Consider the following 20049-nt stretch of genomic DNA (forward strand, 5'->3'; position numbering starts at 1 on the left):
TGCCTTTGGAATTTTGATAAGGGTGGTATTAAATCTAATTGGATATAAATTTGATATAAATTTATATAAATATATTCATGTATACATTTATATTTATATAAATTTATATATATAAATATATAAATTTATATAAATATAAACTGGATATAAACCCCTTTGGGAAATATGGACATTTTAATAATATTAATTCTTCCATCCAAGAATAAGAAATATCTTGTTTCTTTCTTTCCATTTTTTTGGTAACTTCTTTAATCATCTTTTATCAGTATTTTATAGTGTTAAGTATACAGGTCTTTCACCTCCTACTTGGTCAAGGTTATTCTTAAATATTTTATTCTTTTTGGTGTTATTATAAATGGGATTTTTTCTTACTTTCTTTTTCTATTAGTTCATTGTTGGTGTATAGAAATACAACTGTTTTTTGTACTAGCATATCCCTGCTAACAACTTAACTTTGAATATATATATGAGAGCTCTAGATTTATACACTCTTAAAATTTGGGATGCTAGGTGTGGGGTCCAAACCCATCATTTCTCAGGGAGAAGCTAGAAGTTAGGGATTTCTTCCTGAATGTATAACACTGTGCAAGAGTGGGATATATGGTGAGAGTGTGTCTCAACCTTTCTGAACCATTTCATTGTGAGTATTTTCTCAGTTGCCCAATGTGTAGTAGTTTCTGGATTTCTCTCAAGGGAAACTGCTCTGTGCATTGTTTTGTACACTCAACACATCCACAGCAGGAGGGAAAGTCAGGTGCCTCGTATGTTACCATTTTGGTCCACAGTTTTATTGTGTGTCTGATCAGAATCTTTTAATTAGCCACTTTTCCCAATTGTCCAAATTTGTGTCTAATATTTCTTCATCCTATAGTCCCAGAAATACAGGGAATTTGTGGAGTCAGAGGAACCTAGATAATGTCTGTATTACTTTTGAAGGATTTGAGTATTTTCATACTTGTCTACTACTTTTACGCACTTATTAAATAAATGGTATTTTGGTATTTTATTTTTGTTGGTGCATTTATGTATAAAATGGCAATAATTTCATCCACTTCACACAGGTTCCCATGAGAATTAAATAAAATAATAAATATAAAGTAATTAGCCCTGTTCCTGGGACAAAACAGCTGCTCAGTAAATGTTATCTTATTTCCCTTTATGCTGTGATGGTTAAGGGCCTTGCCAGCCTCTATTTCAGTCATTTAGCTAGAAGAGAAAATGAGTTTTTTAGTATATTTAGTGTCTACCATATCATGCCACGTGTTTCTTAAGTTTATATTTTATTTTTTTAAGATTTTTATTTCTTTATTTGACAGACAGAGATCACAAGTAGGCAGAGAGACAGGCGGTGGGGGGGGCAGGAAGCAGACTCCCTGCTGAGCAGAGAGCCCAATACAGGACTCAATCCCAGGACTCTGGGATCATGACCTGAGCCAAAAGCAGAGGCTTTAACCCACTGAGCCACCCAGAGTCCCAAATTTATATTTCAGATATTACATATGTGCTTATATTCTGGAAAACACAAAGCATGGTGCTTTAAACAAGGTATGACATCATTTTTCAAGGTAATGTTAACTCTGAAAAGGTTTGCACCTGTAATTATGAGAAATAATTTATGGAATTTAATGACATCACTAGTAAACCATTTTTGTATACTCTTAACATATTGTCTACACAATATTTGTTAATGGATATACAAAATTATGGATCATTTGCACTCTGGATTCTAAGTTACTAAATCTTCAAAGATAATTACATATATAAACATGAGATTTTTTTTATATTTAACTGTATAAAGCGATATTATTTAGAACTATCAATGGTTGACATTTATGCTTATAAACACTTAGTGACTTTTAAGAAATTTTAACATAACAATAAAAACTCACACTGAAAAGGCTAATGTGAAGCCACTGCATTCATATCATTTATCACATGAAAATTAAGGATTTGTCAAAATCACCAGAGTTTAATTAGTATCCTTTTCAATAAGAAATGGATTGTGCCCTTGACTATAAAACTCAAGTCATGCTATGTTTAGAACTCAGATGGTGATATTTTACACTCACCAAAGTGATACAGTTAAATGCATGTTTTTATAAATGAATGCCATTTGGATATTTGTTCTACCTTTGCTGAAAATGTAAACTCCTTAATGATAACCAAGGGCACTGAGTAGACTTAGTGCAGGTACTGCAGTTATTTTTGTGGAATGTAAATGCAGAATTCCCTAGGGAATGACATGGAAACTTGTTTTCCTCTTAGGCCTACAGCTGGGTATACATAGAATGATTTATTAGAAAGCATTACGTAAACTAATTGAATTATACCTCCCATGGGAAGAAAGGGATCGTTTTTAGACTGCCAAAAGTTCTATCTCTAGGGTTTACAAGAATCTTTTACTAAATTAATTAGCAGGCTTAATGGAAAATACAAAAGCAATTTCTTTTTAGAAAAAAATCAAATATTCATTTAAAATTCTTGGTCTCAGTTGCATTTCTCTACACAACAAAAAGACAGAAGAAAGAGAAATTAAGGAGTCAATCCCATTTACAATTGCATCCAAAACTATAAGATACTTAGGAATAAACCTAACCAAAGAGAATAAGAATCTATATGCAGAAAATTATAGAGTACTTATGAAAGAAATTGAGGAAGACACAAAGAAATGGAAAAATGTTCCAGGCTCCTGGATTGGAAGAATAAATATTGTGAAAATGTCTTTGCTACCTAAAGCAACCTTCACATTTAATGCAATCCCTATCAAAACACCATCCATTTTTTTCAAAGAAATGGAACAAATAATCCTAAAATTTATATGGAACCAGAAAAGACCTCAAACAGCCAAAGGAATATTGAAAAACAAAGCCAAAGTTGGTGGCATCACAATTCCAGATTCAAGCTCTATTACAAAGCTGTCATCATCAAGACAGCATGGTACTGGCACAAAAACAGACACATAGATCAATGGAACAGAATAGAGAGTCCAGAAATAGACCCTCAACTCTATGGTCAACTAATCTTTGACAAAGCAGGAAAGAATGTCCAATGGAAAAAAGACAGCCTCTTCAATAAATGGTGCTGGGAAAATTGGACAGCCACATGCAGAAAAATGAAATTGGACCACTTCCTTACACCACACACGAAAATAGACTCCAAATGGATGAAGGACCTCAATGTGAGAAAGGAATCCATCAAAATCCTTGAGGAGAATAGGCAGCAACCTCTTCGACTTCAGCCACAGCAACATCTTCCTAGGAACAACACCAAAGGCAAGGGAAGCAAAGGCAAAAATGAACTATTGGGATTTCATCAAGATCAAAAGCTTTTGCACAGCAAAGGAAACAGTTAACAAAGCCAAAAGACAACTGACAGAATGGGAGAAGATATTTGCAAACGACATATCAGATAAAGGGCTAGTGTCCAAAATCTATAAGGAACTTAGCAAACTCAACACCCAAAGAACAAATAACCCAATCAAGAAATGGGCAAAGGACATAAACAGACACTTCTGCAAAGAAGACATCCAGATGGCCAACAGACACATGAAAAAGTGCTCCACATCACTCGGCATCAGGGAAATACAAATCAAAACCACAATGAGATATCACCTCACACCAGTCAGAATGGCTAAAATTAACAAGTCAGGAAATGACAGATGCTGGTGAGGATGCGGAGAAAGGGGAACCCTCCTCCACTGTTGGTGGGAATGCAAGCTGGTGCAACTACTCCGGAAAACAGCATGGAGGTTCCTCAAAATGTTGAAAATAGAGCTACCCTATGACCCAGCAATCACACTACTGGGTATTTACCCTAAAGATACAAACGTAGTGATCCAAAGGGGCACGTGCACCCGAATGTTTATAGTAGCAATGTCTACAATAGCCAAACTATGGAAAGAACCTAGATGTCCATCAACAGATGAATGGATAAAGAAGAGGTGGTATATATACACAATGGAATATTATGCAGCCATCAAAAGAAATGAAATCTTGCCATTTGCGACGATGTGATGCAACTAGAGGTTATCATGCTTAGTGAAATAAGTCAATCAGAGAAAGACAACTATCATATGATCTCCCTGATATGAGGACATGGAGATGCAACATGGGGGGGGGGTGGGGGGTAGGAGAAGAATAAATGAAACAAGATGGGATTGGGAGGGAGACAAACCATAAGTGACTCTTAATCTCACAAAACAAACTGAGGGTTGCTGGGGGGAGGTGGGATTTTTAGAGGGGGAGTGGGGTTATGGACCTTGTGGAGGGTATGTGCTATGGCGAGTGCTGTGAAGTGTGTAAACCTGGCGATTCACAGACCTGTACCCCTGGGGATAAAAATACATTATATGTTTATAAAAAATAAAAAATAAAAACGTAAAAAAATAATTCTTGGTCTTTCCTGGTGCAAAACATAAGGCTGATACCTTTCTTCTGTTCATCATTTATATTACTTTGGTATAACCTATTTAAATATAATAAAGTGATTTCCAAATAGAATTTACTAATTTAACTTCAGAAAGTGAGAATAAAAGGCTGGGTGTTTAGAGAAAGAAAAAGAAGCTAGGAGTATTATTGCAGACCAGGGGAATCTAGACTATTAACCTATAGCCCAGTGCTACGTCCATTCATCTTGCATTAAAAATGCCATACCAGGAAATCTATAGAAGAGTAAAAGTAACATAGTAGAGATGTATTCATTGTTTACTGCTTAGTTAGAGCAAAAGGACAGATTGGCTAGTCAATGTGCCAATTATCTCTGATAGTTGTGTTCCATCTGAGTTGTGTAGTTTCGATGCAGAAGTTGCTCTATGATCTCTGAACTTCCCAGAAGAATAGAAAGTTATTACTTGAGATCCTCTTTATCATAGCATTTCTGTCATGGAATCATGTGTTTTCTTTTTCATACCACTGTTTTTTAAAGTACTGGGGTACTTTCCTCAAATAAGATCTTGGAGTAACAGAATATGTTAAACAGATAATCATGAAACTATTCTATCTGAAGGTGGAAAACAGAACATGGTACCTATTACAGCCTTACCTTACCCAATTCAAAGACTTATTAAACTTCACAGAATTTCTCCAATTTTGTGCAGCTCTGAATAAAAACTACTAATGTGGTCTACTGTTCCTAAGCCTTGAATTGCTTATGGATACTCTGGGCACCTTGTTAAACTGCAGATTTATATTCAAAAGGTTTGATGTAAGGCCCGAGTTTATCCATTTCTAACAAACCGTCAGGTGATCCTGATGCTGGTAGTCCACATACCAAACACTGAATAGCAAAAATCTAGTCCAACAATGTTATTTTTCTAAAACAAAACAAAACAAAACAAAACAAAAACCAAAGCCAAGCCCAAGGATGTTACTGACTTCACCAATATCTTATAGCAAGATCACACCAGAATAAAACCACATAGACACAAAATGCCCTGAATTCCACCTTGGGGCTCATTTACCACCACGTCTTGATTTCTCTCTCAAAGGAGTCTCTTGGCTGTGTATTATGACAATATATATGGTAAAGCCTAAATATCTCTACATTTTACTTTTAATATAATTTTCATTTGCTGTTTTCTTTCTTTCTTACATGGTTAAGCATGGGACTAAAATAGTTACTAGGACGATTTTATTTGATACTCAATTTAATCTGCTTTATGATGTTTTGATGTAGAGAAAATACACTGGTTTAATTTGCTATTTCAACAAATCAAACAAGATTATGAAATGCCCAAGTTGGGATTTCTGTAGTAAATATTATTTTTTCTCTATTTAAAATGTGTCTGACATACTTTCAGGAAAGAAAGCCACTGAAACTATGTTTGTATCTTTAGGGTAAATACCCAGTAGTGCAATTGCTGGGTCATAGGGTAGTTCTATTTTCAACATAGTGATCCGAAGGGGCACGTGTACCCGAATGTTTATAGCAGCAATGTCTACAATAGCCAGACTATGGAAAGAACCTAGATGTCCATCAACAGATGAATGGATAAAGAAGATGTGGTATATATACACAATGGAATACTATGCAGCCATCAAAAGAAATGAAATCTTGCCATTTGCGACGACGTGGATGGAACTAGAGCGTATCATGCTTAGTGAAATAAGTCAATCGGAGAAAGACAACTATCATATGATCTCCCTGATATGAGGACATGGAGAAGCAACATGGGGGGGTAGGGGGATAGGAGAAGAGTAAATGAAACAAGATGGGATTGGGAGGGAGACAAACCATAAATGACTCTTAATCTCACAAAACAAACTGGGGGTTGCTGGGGGGAGGTGGGATTGGGAGAGGGGGAGCGGGCTATGGACATTGGGGAGGGGAGGCGAACCATAAGAGACTATGGACTCCGAAAAACAACCTGAGGGTTTTGAAGGGTCAGGGGTGGGAGGTTGGGGGAACAGGTGGTGGGTAATGGGGAGGGCACGTTTTGCATGGAGCACTGGGTGTTGTGCAAAAAGAATGAATACTGTTACGCTGAAAAAATAAATAAAATGGAAAAAAAAAAAAAAAAAGAAAGCCACTGAAAAATAAGAAAACAAAACCACTGTCTTAGAAATAGCCTGAAATGCAAAAATGAATCAAATATAAAAAGGAAAAGTTCATCAGGGTTGAAATTAAACACTGTGCTAAATTCATGAAATGAATGCCTGATGCCTCATTTGGTTAAGCATCTCTCTTGATTTCTGCTCAGGTCAGCATCTCAGGTCCTGAGATGGAGCCCCATTTGGGCTCTGTGCTCAGCGGGGAGTCTGCTTCTCTCCTGATCCTCCCCCTGCTCTCTTTCTCTCTCTCTCTCTCTCTCAAGTAAATAAATAAATAAATCTTTAAAAAACAAGCAAGGAAAACAAAACAAAAACAGAAACAAAACAACTTTGCTTGTGGTTTCTCCCCTCAAATCCTAACATAAACTTTGCTCTTTCACTTGCCAAGGAACATCAGATTTATCACTGCCCCATACTGACTTGAGTGTTCTTTTCCATCAGTACTGCACATGGTTCTCCACTGCTCTTCAGCCTAGAAAGACAGACTCAGGGCGCCTGGGTGGCTCAGTCAGTTAAGCATCTGCCTTCAGCTCAGGTCATGAACTTGGGGTCCTGGGATGGAGACCCATGTCAGCCTCCCTGCTCAGTATGGAGTCTGCATCTCCCTCTGCCCTCTCCCACCCCCCACTCATGCTCTCACTCTCAAATAAATAAATAAAATCTTAAAAAAAAAAAAAGACAGACATTGATCTATGAATGCCCTTCAGAGACTATTATTAGGGCATTGCAAAACAGAGGAAGTTACAATAAATAGGTCAGCTAAGTAACATACACATTTACATCTATATTGATATCTCCAATTAGAACTGGTAAGCAGGAGGTATTTCTGAAAACTATTTTATTTCTGTTTCTCATAGACAAAAAATATTCAGTATTTGCAAAATGAATGACCAAAATTACATTTAGAGTGTACTTAATGTACTAGTGAAAAGAACACTTCAAAAACAAAAAAAAACTCTTTGAACTGTAATTAATATAGATGACAGCATGAAATTTTAAAAAGCAGAAGAACAGAACAGATAGTCCTAAACTGACCCATATATAGGAACTTAGTGCACGAAAAATAAGGCAACCAGAATCAATAAATGACAGACCCTTTGACAAAAATTCTTAGAAAATTCATTTCCCCTACTTTATATCAATCATAATAATATATTTACTGTGGATTAAAGTTTTGAAAGTGTTATTAATCCTAAAATTGTAGATGAGAATATAAGAAAATAGTTTAAATATTGCTGCATAAAAAGACTTTCTAAGGAGAGATGGAAAGCCCAGTGTCAGAAAGAAAAACTAAAGAAAAATACAAAAAACATGGTGTAAGAGAACAGTCCAGTTTCCTTCTTCTGCATGTGGCTGTCCAATTTTCCCAGCACTATTCATTTAAGAGACTGTTTTTTTCCATTGGATAGTCTTTCCTGCTTTGTTGAAGATTAGTTGACCATAGAGTTGAGTGTCCATTTCTGGGCTCTTTATTTTGTTCCATTGGTCTATGTGTCTGTTCTTATGCCAGTACCATGCTGTCTTGGTGATCACAGCTTTTTAATATAGCTTGAAGTCAGGCACTGTGATGGCCCCAGCTTTGATTTTCTTTTTAACACTCCCCTGGGGATGGGCATTAAGGAGAGCACGTGATCCAATCAGCATTGGGTGTTATATACAACTAATGAATCATTGAATGCTACATCAAAAACTAAAGATGTATTATATATTGCCTAATTGAACTTAATAAAAAAAAATACAGAAAATACAAAAATCTCACAATTTACAAGTCTTATAAAGATCCGAGCTAAAATAAAGAGTCAGATGCTTAACTGATTGAGCCACTCAGGTTCCCCTAAGTGAGGTTCTTCAACACTTATCTGGAAAATGTAGCTATCAAAAGGAATGCATTAGGTTCTTCCTACAGTCTTTTTGTGACATCATAATGGTGCACATGAATGTCCTGGCAGATGCTCTCAAGAGCATTCATGATCTGAAAAGAGAGACAAACCCTAGGTTCTTAATAGGCCATACTCCAAAGTCATCGTCTGGTTTCTAACTATAATGATGAATATGGTTACTTTGGTGAATTTGAAATCACTGATAATCAAAGAGCTTGGAAATTGTTGTGAACTTCATTGAAAGGTTAAACAAGTGTGGAATGATCCACCTCAGATTTGAGGTACAACTCAAAGATCTAAAAACATGGAAGAATAATCTGCTTCTGTCCCATCAGTTTGGTTTCAGTGTACTGACAACAACAGCTGGCATCAAGAACCATAAAGAAGCAAAATGAAAATACAGGAGGGAAAAATTCAGTTCTTTTTCTAGGTATGTAATACATACATGCAAATAAAATGCCCTAATGGACATAAATAAGTAAAAGGAATGAGTCAAGACTCTTTGTATTACAATGCAATGGTTCCTAAGATACACTAAGTGAAACAAAAAGTCATTTAATAAGGAGAGTAATGAGTCCAGTTTTATGTTAAAATAAAATAAAAATTAATTAATTATTAAAGTAAAGTAAAATAAAAATAGTAATGTGGCAGTATACTAAAATCAATGTACAGAAATCAGTTGTTTTCTTATACACTAACAATAAAAATATAGAAAGGGAAATTAGAGAATTGATTCTATTAATTACAGCACTAAGAACCATAAGATACCTGGGAATAAACCTAACCAAAGAGGTAAAGGATCTGTACTCGAGGAACTACAGAACACTCAAGAAAGAAATTGAAGAGGACATAAAAAGATGAAAAAACTTTCCATGCTCATGGATTGGAAGAATAAACATTGTTAAAATGTCTATACTGCCTAGAGCCATCTATACTTTCAATGCCATACCAATCAAAATTCCACCTGCATTTTTCAAAGTGCTGGAACAAACAATCCTAAAATTTGTATGGAACCAGAAGAGACCCCGAATTGCCAAGGAAATGTTGAAAAAGAAAAACAAAACTGGGAGCAACATGTTGCCCGATTTCAAGCTTTATTACAAAGCTGTGATTACCAAGACAGCATGGTACTAGTACAAAAACAGACATATAGACCAGTAGAACAGAGTAGAGAGCCCAAATATGAACCCCCAACTCTATGGTCAAATAATCTTTGACAAAGCAGGAAAAAATGTACAGTGGATAAAAGATAGTCTCTTCAATAAATGGTGCTGGGAAAATTGGACTATTCTCTTACACCATACACAAAGATAAACTCGAAATGAATAGAAGACCTCATCATGAGGTAGGAATCTATCAAAATCCTAGAGAAGAACATAGGCAGTAACCTCTTCGACCTTGGCCACAGCAGCTTCCTTCAAGATATGTCTCCAAAAGCAAGGGAAACAAAAGTGAAAATGACCTTTTGGGACTTAATCAAGATCAAAAGCTTCTGCACGGCAAAGGAAACAGTCAACAAAACAAAGAGGCAGCCCACAGAGTGGGAGAAGATATTCACAAATGACACTACAGACAAAGGGCTGATATCCAAGATCTATAAAGAATTCCTCAAACTCAACACACACAAAACAGATAATGACGTCAAAAAATGGGCAGAAGACATGAATAGACTTCTTCTCCAAAGAAGACATACAAATGTATTACAGACACATGGAAAAATGTTCATCATCATTAGCCATCAGGGAAATTCAAATCAAAACCACTTTGAGGGGGGCGCCTGGGTGGCTCATTGGGTTAAAGTCTCTGCCTTCCGAACCATAAGAGACTATGGACTCTGAAAAAACAACCTGAGGGTTTTGAAGGGTCAGGGGTGGGAGGTTGGGGGAACAGGTGGTGGGTAATGGGGAGGGCACGTTTTGCATGGAGCACTGGGTGTTGTGCAAAAAGAATGAATACTGTTACGCTGAAAAAATAAATAAAATGGAAAAAAAAAAAAAAGTCTCTGCCTTCGGCTCAGGTCATGATCCCAGGGTGCTGGGATTGAGCCCCGCATCAGGCTCTCTGCTCTGCGGGGAGCCTGCTTCCTCCTCTCTCTCTGCCTGCCTCTCTGCCTAGTTGTGATTTCACTCTGTCAAATAAATAAAATATTAAAAAAAGCAAAAACAAAAAAAACACTTTGAGATACTACCTTCCACCATTAGAATGGCCAAAATCAACAAGATAGTAAACAACAAGTGTTGGAGAGGATGTGGAAAAAGGGGAACCCTCTTACACTGTTGGTGGGAATGCAAGTTGGTGCAGCCATTTTGGAAAACAGTGTGGAGATTCCTTAAGAAATTAAAAATAGAGCTACTCTGTGACCCTATCCAATTGCATTACTGGGTATTTACCCCAAAGATACAGATGTACAAATACAGATACAGATACAAAGATACAGATGTAGTTAAAAGAAGGGCCATCTGTACCCCAATGTTAATAGCAGCAATGGCCACAGTTACCAAACTGTAGAAATAGCCAAAACGCCCTTCAACATATGAATGGATAAAGAAGAAATGGTCCATATATAGAATGCAGTATTATGCTTCCATCAGAAAGGATGAATACCCAACTTTTGCAACAACACGGATGGGACTAGAGGATATTATGCTGAGCGAAATACATCAAGCAGAGAGAGTCAATTATCACGTGGTTTCACTTACTCGTGGAGCATAAGGAATAACATGGAGGACATTGAGAGAAGGAGAGGAGAAGTGAGTTGGGAGAAATTGGAGGGGGAGATGAACCACGAGAGTCTGTGGACTTTGAGAAACAAACTGAGGGTTTTGGAGGGGAGGAACGTGGGGGGTTGGGTGAGCCTAGTGGTGGGTATTAAGGAGGGTATGTATTGCATGGAGCACTGTATGTAAAAAAGAAAAAATAAAAGATATAAGGAAGAAATCTAGAAGTACATAGGTAGAATTTTAATAATTGTTCTCACAATATTACATGTATCTGTGTATGAATATATACAACTTTGTATATAAAAGAAAATATTTATTTACCTATATATTTATTCTGAAGAAGAATGCTATATTTATACTACCAAGAGATAGGGTTTTAGAGATTGCCACAGGCAATATGTATAACAGTGCAAACAAGATAGATGCCTTGTCCATTCTTACCAGGGAATGTATTAATTATGACACTTTCTTTTCCACATCAAGTATGGGCTCACTCTCTAGAACCAAATCAATGTAACAGCAATAAATAATGAAGTTTAAAAACAATGTGTCAGAAAATGCATTAATTGTTTTACATGCATTATCTAATTTAATCCTCACAACAACCAACAACCCAAGAGTGGGGTGTTATGATGACTGCCCTCATTGAATAGCTAAAATATGATTTCAGAATATAAATAATTTATCCAAGAACACATAGAAAGTAAGTAGCAAGCCAGTGGTTCAATCCTATTTCTCCTTAATGCATTTAACCACCCCAACACTCCCTCTGAAAGGACCATTTACTGAATACCCACCATGTCATATGTGCATTATCAATGACTGTGTGATGTAGAAATTATTGTAGCTTTATTTTATGGCCAAAGGAAACAAAGGATTTAAATAAAATATCCATGGTATCACAATATTAGAGGCTCTTTTTAGTCACAATACTTTCTTCCTTTCATGTGAGAGGAATGATTTGGAAGAATGTCCTATTATTCAGGAAGGCTCACAAGATTCTTATCTCCTAAATATGGTCTCAAACTTCAGGTAACTGACATTTCTCAACTAATTAGGCATCCCACATAAAATGCCATGTGTCAGTCACATTGCAGACTCCTGAAGACTCAGAAAAGATCACTAGAGTATTACAGGTGTTGGTGTTCTTTACATGTACCCACCTCTCGGCACTTATAGCTAGTATTTATGTTCTTGTGATATCTGAATCAACTTAATGTCCTCTCATCCCTAAACATCCACAGACACCTGTATGTCCCAAGACCAGAAAGGGGGAGGCAGATGGCAAAGCATAAGCCTTTTGAGCCTTCTTTTGACAATAACCACTTCCAGGACTTAATTAATGAGGGATCCAGATTGCAGAAATTGTTGATAACAAGACACAGAGGAGGAAAAATGAAAAGAAGCTATGATTTTAGTTCTGTTTGGAATAGCTTAGAAATTCCAAAAAATAAAGGAGAGAGAGCAGTTAAATCATCAATAACTGCTGAAGAAATGACTCTGAAACCTATAATGAGTACTTTGGTTTTTCTTTTGAATTACTTCAAATTTAATAAAAATTATGAAACTTACATTAATCTTGATCTCACATCTTGAGCTAGTCCATTCTGCAACAAATGAACATTGATACTCGCTAACGAGATCTATACATCTGAAACACAGAATTACATGTTTAAATAAGTAAGACAGTAAAGCATAATTTCAAAGGAGTTTCACTACTTAAAGTTTTTATTTTCCAGTTAAGGGAAAAAACGTACATTCCCATGAGCAATAGAAGGCAGAGTCTGTTCCTGCTTCTTATCCTTCAAGGTGACTGGGCTGAAAGAACAGATCAATTTTAATTTTTGCCATCTTCCCCATGGCACTGTAAAGAAAGAAAAGTTCTAAAGATAAAAAGTACATCTAGAGTTTATGTTGGGAACTGAAGTCAGCTATCGCCAAATTGCACTGCAATGCACTACCATCCTCATCCTCTCTCCCCTGCTTACAAAATCAGTGGCAGGACTAGAAAAGAAAAATCACGCTGCAGAGAAAGGTTGGTGCATCTATGAACCATTCTTCTTTGCCACCTGTATCTCCTAGAAATACCCAGGGTCTAAATTTACATGAACTAATATTTTATCCATGAGCAGGAGAGTTATTATATAATTCTATAAATAGAGTTGAAAAATACCTTACATGCACATGGGGATGAGAGAGCCAGTCTACTTAGGGACATTTTAAATTCTAAGTGTGTGGTATTATCCCTTCACAGAGCAAATAATAGAATGTCTCATCATCTTACCAGCTACTTCTATTACTGCGAGCAGTTACCTTTAAGTATATTAAAGTCCAATTAATCCACATTTATTGAAAATTACTTTATGCTAATGAGCAGAAATAAAAGAAGGGCAGAGATAATGTATCAGTACATGGCATTAAGTGGAACAGGCAGCATCTGTCATCTTAACTGTACTTAGCTCTCGTTTTATGAAAGAGCATAATTAAAATTATCTTTATCAACTTTCCCTTGACATTGTCTTAAATATTGTGAGTTAAATTCACTTTCTGATTTAATAATAGAAAAACAAAAATAGTTACCTTCCATAACACAAGGATTTGAGAGGCAATCATTTGCATTTGTTTCACAGTGTGTTCCGAAAAATCCACTCTTGCAGTCACAGGCATAATGATTGATGCCATCAATACAAGTTCCATCATGGAGACAGGGATCTGATAGACATTCATCTATATTTACTTCACAATCAATGCCTACAATAGAAGAGACAAGACAAAACATGAGACCATTTAAATGTAAAACTCCAAAGTTTATTCATTTTGGTAAACACCAAAAAATCAAGGCTCCCTCCCTGTAAAGGTAACTTGACACATTGTAGCAAAAGAAAACATTTTTTCAAGGTTAAACATGTTTAGAGGTCTATGAACTCTCACACTACTAATTTAATGTAAATGAGAAAAACAAAGCACAAGCTTAATCTACTTCAGAAATTTGTCTTTAGTGCGAGCAATTGCTAATTGAGAATGTTAGTGAAGTAATCAATTATATCAAGTTGGCACTGTAAACACTAATTCAAGATTTTTTTCACTTTTTTTTTTAAATAATGATTCTTGACAGTCAAATATTTCTCACTTCTAGGGGTTAAGAAAGAGTTTGAATTTTTCTAACTTTGGTCCTGGTGAGTCTATTGCGCTGACTGACATTTCTAAATGCAACCTAATTTTGGCAAAATACCTGATGTCTTCAAAGGCTAAGTTTTAAATACTTATTAAGCACCGACCATGCACTACCTCTGTGGTCAACTAGGGGTACCAAACAGAAAAGGGAAAAACAAAACAAAGCAAGAAAAGACAGTGACCCTATTAATTCAGAAATGTGATGTCAGAGGTAATATTTATATAGATAGAAAACATCTGGAGAACCACATAAACAAAGCTTAATGGAAAGCTAGATTGTATTTCAGGTTTTGCATGTGAGAAATATTAGGAAAAAGTAGAGAAACATGGTAAAAATGGTTAGAATAATCCCTCTGTTATTGCGTCCATCTGTACTGAGCATCTAGCTACCATCAACTGAGCATTTACTGGCACACCACGCCTTGTGCTGAAGACTTTACATATCTTAGTTAATGGTCTTCTATCCTGGAGATGGGTAATACTAAGTCTAACTCACTGGTAAATAAACAAAGGTTTGGAGAGTTTAAATAATGTTTTCAAATCACACAGGCCATAACAGCAGATTGGGATTCGAATCATGTGGACTATTCCGCAGCTGCTATGATATATGCATAAATTGCTATGCTGAGTAATACAATAGATACTGTTAAAAACAAGAAAACAGACCCAAAATAGTCTCTTATGCAAGCCCCACATCACCAAACCAAGACTTAATTACAGTTTCAGCTCTCCCAGAAATGGAATCTTAAACCAGTCAGTCAAGAATCACCTGATCAGCACCAGTTAGGTAGTCTGCCTGATAGACACCTGCCAGCCTCAAATGATTGCAATAGCCAATCTGCCTTTTTTGTCTAGTGTATCTTCCTTGTCCTTGCTCCCTTCAGGCTATAAAAGTCATTTTGCACAGCTCCTTGGAGCTCCAGTCTATGTATTAGATTGGATGCTGCCCCATTTGAGTCAATTTTTGTGCAAGTGAACTCTAAAAATTTTTAATATGCTTCAGTTTATCTTTTAACATAATGTTTAGTTGAGAATAAGGATAAGCTTATTAAATATGAAGCTACTATAATGCTTAAAACAGATAGTTATAAATAAGCTAGTTGGAAATAAAGAGAAGATTATAAACAAGTTTGTTACGATGAAGAAAATAATAATAATAATGATAATAATAATAACTGATACTTGAAGACCTTACTATGTGCCCAGTACTGTTGAGAACTTATATAGATTAATTCATTTAAGCTTTACAATAGTTTTCTGACATGGAAATTGCTCTTCCCATTTTATAGAATAAGAAAATAAAGCTAAAGATCTCATGGCTGGTAAATGGCAGAGCACATGCTGTTAGCTACTATGTGATTCCATCATACCACATCCTAATATGTAACAGTAAGGTGTCTGTCCTAATGACAGACCAAAATGAGTGCCTCAGGCATTTAAGAAATAGAAGTAATTGAGGCTATATCTGAGAAAGAGGATGAAGAAAGCTTCAATGGTCATGGTGAAAAGGAACCCAAGAAAATTCAGATAAATAGTTTGAAAGAATTAGGTATCTCAACATTTGTCTGCATACCAGCAAAAAAGTCGGGGAGGACAAGGCTATTGGCAGATAGGCAGCCATTTTACAAAGCAATATCGTAACTTAACTAATTTTCATATCATTTGTAGAACTATCTATTCAAATTGATGTTATTTAGAGCAATCACACTGGGAGTCTGTGATTTATTGCAAATGAGGCTTCAAATGCAAAGAATATTTTTGGAAATTCTCTTTGTAGACTGTCAGTTTTCAAGTCAAAATCCTATCAATGTAATGGTAACTTTTTTTTTTTTTTTACCGTAAATGTTATTACCCAAATAGAACTTTGGATATTAATAATGCTATAAAAATAATATGTATAAATTTCTCAAATCCACAGCTGTTTTACAAGGGCCATCAAAATTTAGGTTCAGAATATGGATTGCGCAATGATAATAGTGCATATCAGACTATTAAGAATAAAAACAAAAAGGACCCCCTTTCCCAATCTCTGGCTCTGTGGCTCGTGTCACACAGGTATATTTCTCATTCATACTCCATGACCAAGGTGAACACCTAATCACTATCTTTTCTTGACAAAAATCACAACTATATTGTATCAAATGAGTGATTTTGGTGTTTCCAGAGGCATTATTATTCTAATTAATAAGATGAGTAAAAGTGTCTGTAGGACTATGTAGAATGCTGGCAGAATCAGTGATGAAAATTTCAGTTAAAAAGAGATGGTCAAATGGGGCACCTGGGTGGCTCAGTGCGTTAAGCCGCTGCCTTCGGCTCAGGTCATGATCTCAGGGTCCTGGGATCGAGCCCCGCATCGGGCTCTCTGCTCAGCAGGAAGCCTGCTTCCTCCTCTCTCTCTCTCTCACCTGCCTCTCTGCCTACTTGTGACCTCTCTCTGTGTGTCAAATAAATAAATAAAAAAATCTTAAAAAAAAAAAAAGAGATGGTCAAATGGGGCACCTGGGTGGCTCAGTGCGTTAAGCCGCTGCCTTCGGCTCAAGTCATGATCTCGGGGTCCTGGGATCGAGTCCCGCATGGGGCTCTCTGCTCGGCAGGGAGCCTTCTTCCCTCTCTCTCTCTCTCTCTGCCTGCCTCTCTATCTACTTGTGATCTCTCTCTGTCAAATAAATAATAAAAATAAAATCTAAAAAAAAAAAAAAAAAAGAGATGGTCAATTTACCAGAAAAGTGTGGTGTAAGGAGTAAAATGATAAAAGGGAATTGGACAGGATGTATCTAGTACTATTTAGAGACAGGAGACTTGACAGAAGATGCTATCCTCTGTAGAGAAGGCAAGAGTGTCTCAATTTTACTAGAGAAACATCATCAACATTATCTTAGGAGCTTTTTTTTTTTTAAGCCTTATTTATTTATTTATTTATTTATTTATCTGACTCAGAGAAAGAGAGCATAGGCAGGGGGAGTGGCAGGCAGAGGGTGAAGCAGGCTTCCCACAGAGTAGGGAGAACCTGATATGGGACTTGATCCTGGGACCCTGGGATCATGACCTGAGCTTAAGGCAGTCATTTAACCAGTTGAGCCACCAGTAGAGTGAGGCACTACTTTAGGAGCTTTTTAATCCCCCACTAAGTAAACTGTAGTCATAATTTGACTTCCTAAGTAACCTCTAGAGAGACTAAGGATGTAATGACCAACTGAACTGGATATTCTGGTCCCTGTAAACCTTTTTTTTTTTTTCATTTTTAACACCATAATGCTTCAGCACCATATGAGCCATGCCCTCATTTTACCTTTTTATCTTTATCTTATTCTATACTTACCCTTGACTACTCTGATGTAGTTACACTGACCTTATTTTTCCTCAAAAACTTTGTTCCTCTTCCTAGCACTCTCTTTTCCTAGACTTCACACAATTCATTCCTCACTTTCTTTAGGTGTTTAGTCAAATGCCATTTTCTCAATGATGCCTATTTAACTACACTTTTTAAAACTGCATCCTCTTCTTCAATCACAATCACCCTTATCCTAATTTTAATGTTTTCCCCCACAGCAAGTAAAAATTTGCTCCTTTATATATTTTTTCCTTTGGGCATGAATTTTGTTTGTCTAGTTCAATACTTCATTCCTTCAGATCATCATGGTGTGTGTATGTGCGTGTTTTTATTTTGCTTTATACTTCATCTTTGTTTTATTTTTCTTCAGACGTCTCTGCCTCTTCCCAAGCAAGAACAAAACAGTTCTTGAGAATCTGGGGAAACTGTTTGTCCTTGCAATGGTGAGAACAGAATCTGGAATGAACTGATCCCTTTGAGGTGTATGCCTAAAAGCCATGTCTAATCTGTGGAGTCAAAGGGAATTATTTAATGGAATATCGATTTTTCCCCCACCTCCAAACAGAGGAGCTTTCATGATTAGTTAAAAAGTAATAAAGGTGTGTAGTGTGTTAAACTTTGGTTCAAAATGATCTCCCATACATAATTACCAGCCCCGAGAAAGAAGGAATTACTGTTGTTTGTGACAACATGACCTTTGAGGGCATGAAGCTCAGATAAGTTAGACAGAGAAAGACAAATACTGCATGGTACCACTTATATGTGGAATCTTTAAAAAAAAAAAAAAAAAGTCAAACCCAGACACAGAAGAAAAGTGGTTGCCAGAGAGAGGCTGGGAGTGGAGGAAATGAGGAGAGGTTGTTGAAAGTGCACAAACATTCAGCTATAAGATGAATAAGTTCTCAGGATCTAATGTACAATAAGCTGGTGACTATGGTGGATAACACTGTGTTGTATAATTTGAAATATGTTAAGAGACAGAACTTAAATATTCTCTTAAAAGATAAAAATTCCGAGGTGTCAACTAGATGGGAGGAATCCTGTTATCATGTATACATGCACCAAATCATCATGTTGCGCAAATTAAATATCTTATAAATTTGTCAATTATACCATAATAAATCTGAAAAAAATAGAAATTATATATACCACCATAAGTGGAAAACCATCATCATATTCCAGAAATTAAAAAAAAAATAACAAACAACAAAACCATAATTACCAACCCATTCAAACTTTAAATTACTCATCTGTAAATTCTGGATCAAGGTATCTATGTTGTAGCATAGTTGAGAGACTTACAGAGAGTATGCATTTTTAGCAGCATGGAGAAGATGAAAAGTGGTATTTATGACAATCTATTATTATAACAACATAACAACATGTTCATTTATCTTCTTTATAGGATTCAAATCTGAATGCTTTGACATTGTCTCCATGAATCCAAGTAAATAAAAAAGAAATAATGTTTAGTATTTGTTAGACATTACCAGGGCTTGTTCAAAATCTCACTCTTAGTTCTTCACCTATCTTGCCTTATATCCCAGATACTTCTTACTACTCATCAATGTATCCAACACATATTCATTGAGCATCTATTTTGTGTCAGTCATAGTTCTAGACTCCTTCCATAGTTAGTTCTCATTGGCCTGGTCCATACCTACACAACATACCTCCATCATAGTGTAACAAATATTTTCCAAATAATTTAATGATGAACACTGTGGGTTTCATTTGACAAGAGAAGAAAAACGACAATTTTTATTTATTTATTTATTTATTTTTACTTTTTGCTATGTCTAATCTATTTTCTTTTCTGCTATCTTGCTGCTTGACTTGGGGCTTATAAAACCACAAAATCTTTTGGAATAATAATTCCATAGTTACTAAATATCAACATATCAATCGCTAAAGAGACCAAAAGATTACATTTAATAAAATGGTTAGACAAGACTTTTTTATTAATAAAAATAAGACATTTATTGGATTTTATTTGCTTCTTTTTCTTGGGATCACAAGTTGATTCTTAATCTATTCTTTTCAGTTAAAAAATATTTCTGGACTTAGTTTTTAGACTATTTTATCTCTTTTTAAAAGCTAAAAGGCACAGGACTGATTCAGTCGTTATAAAAAGTTTTAAGTAGGGGCACCTGGGTGGCACAATCAGGTAAGCAGATACCTTTGCGTCAGGTCATGATCTCAGAGTCTTTTTTTTTTTTTAAGATTTTATTTTTTATTTGACAGAGAGATAGAGAGTACAAGTAGGCAGAGCAGCAGAGGGAGAGGGGGAAGCAGACTCCCTGCTGAGCAGGGAGCCCGATGCGGGGCTCAATCCCAGAACCCTGGGATCATGACCCCAGCTGAAGGCATCGGCTTAACTGACTGAGCCATCCAGG

General features: G+C 36.1%; 1 protein-coding gene across 1 annotated transcript in view; it reads right to left on the reverse strand.

Annotated features, from left to right (window-relative positions):
• The window catches only part of EYS (eyes shut homolog), a 1714887-nt gene that overhangs the window by 1066170 nt on the left and 628668 nt on the right, over positions 1-20049 (reverse strand). Inside the window, 2 exon segments of the mRNA XM_046006082.1 lie at positions 12721-12811; positions 13740-13899. Of these exon segments, the coding sequence (XP_045862038.1) occupies positions 12721-12811; positions 13740-13899 (251 nt within the window).

Source organism: Meles meles, chromosome 5 (assembly GCF_922984935.1).
Source record: "Meles meles chromosome 5, mMelMel3.1 paternal haplotype, whole genome shotgun sequence".
In the NCBI taxonomy this organism is placed as follows: domain Eukaryota; kingdom Metazoa; phylum Chordata; class Mammalia; order Carnivora; family Mustelidae; genus Meles; species Meles meles.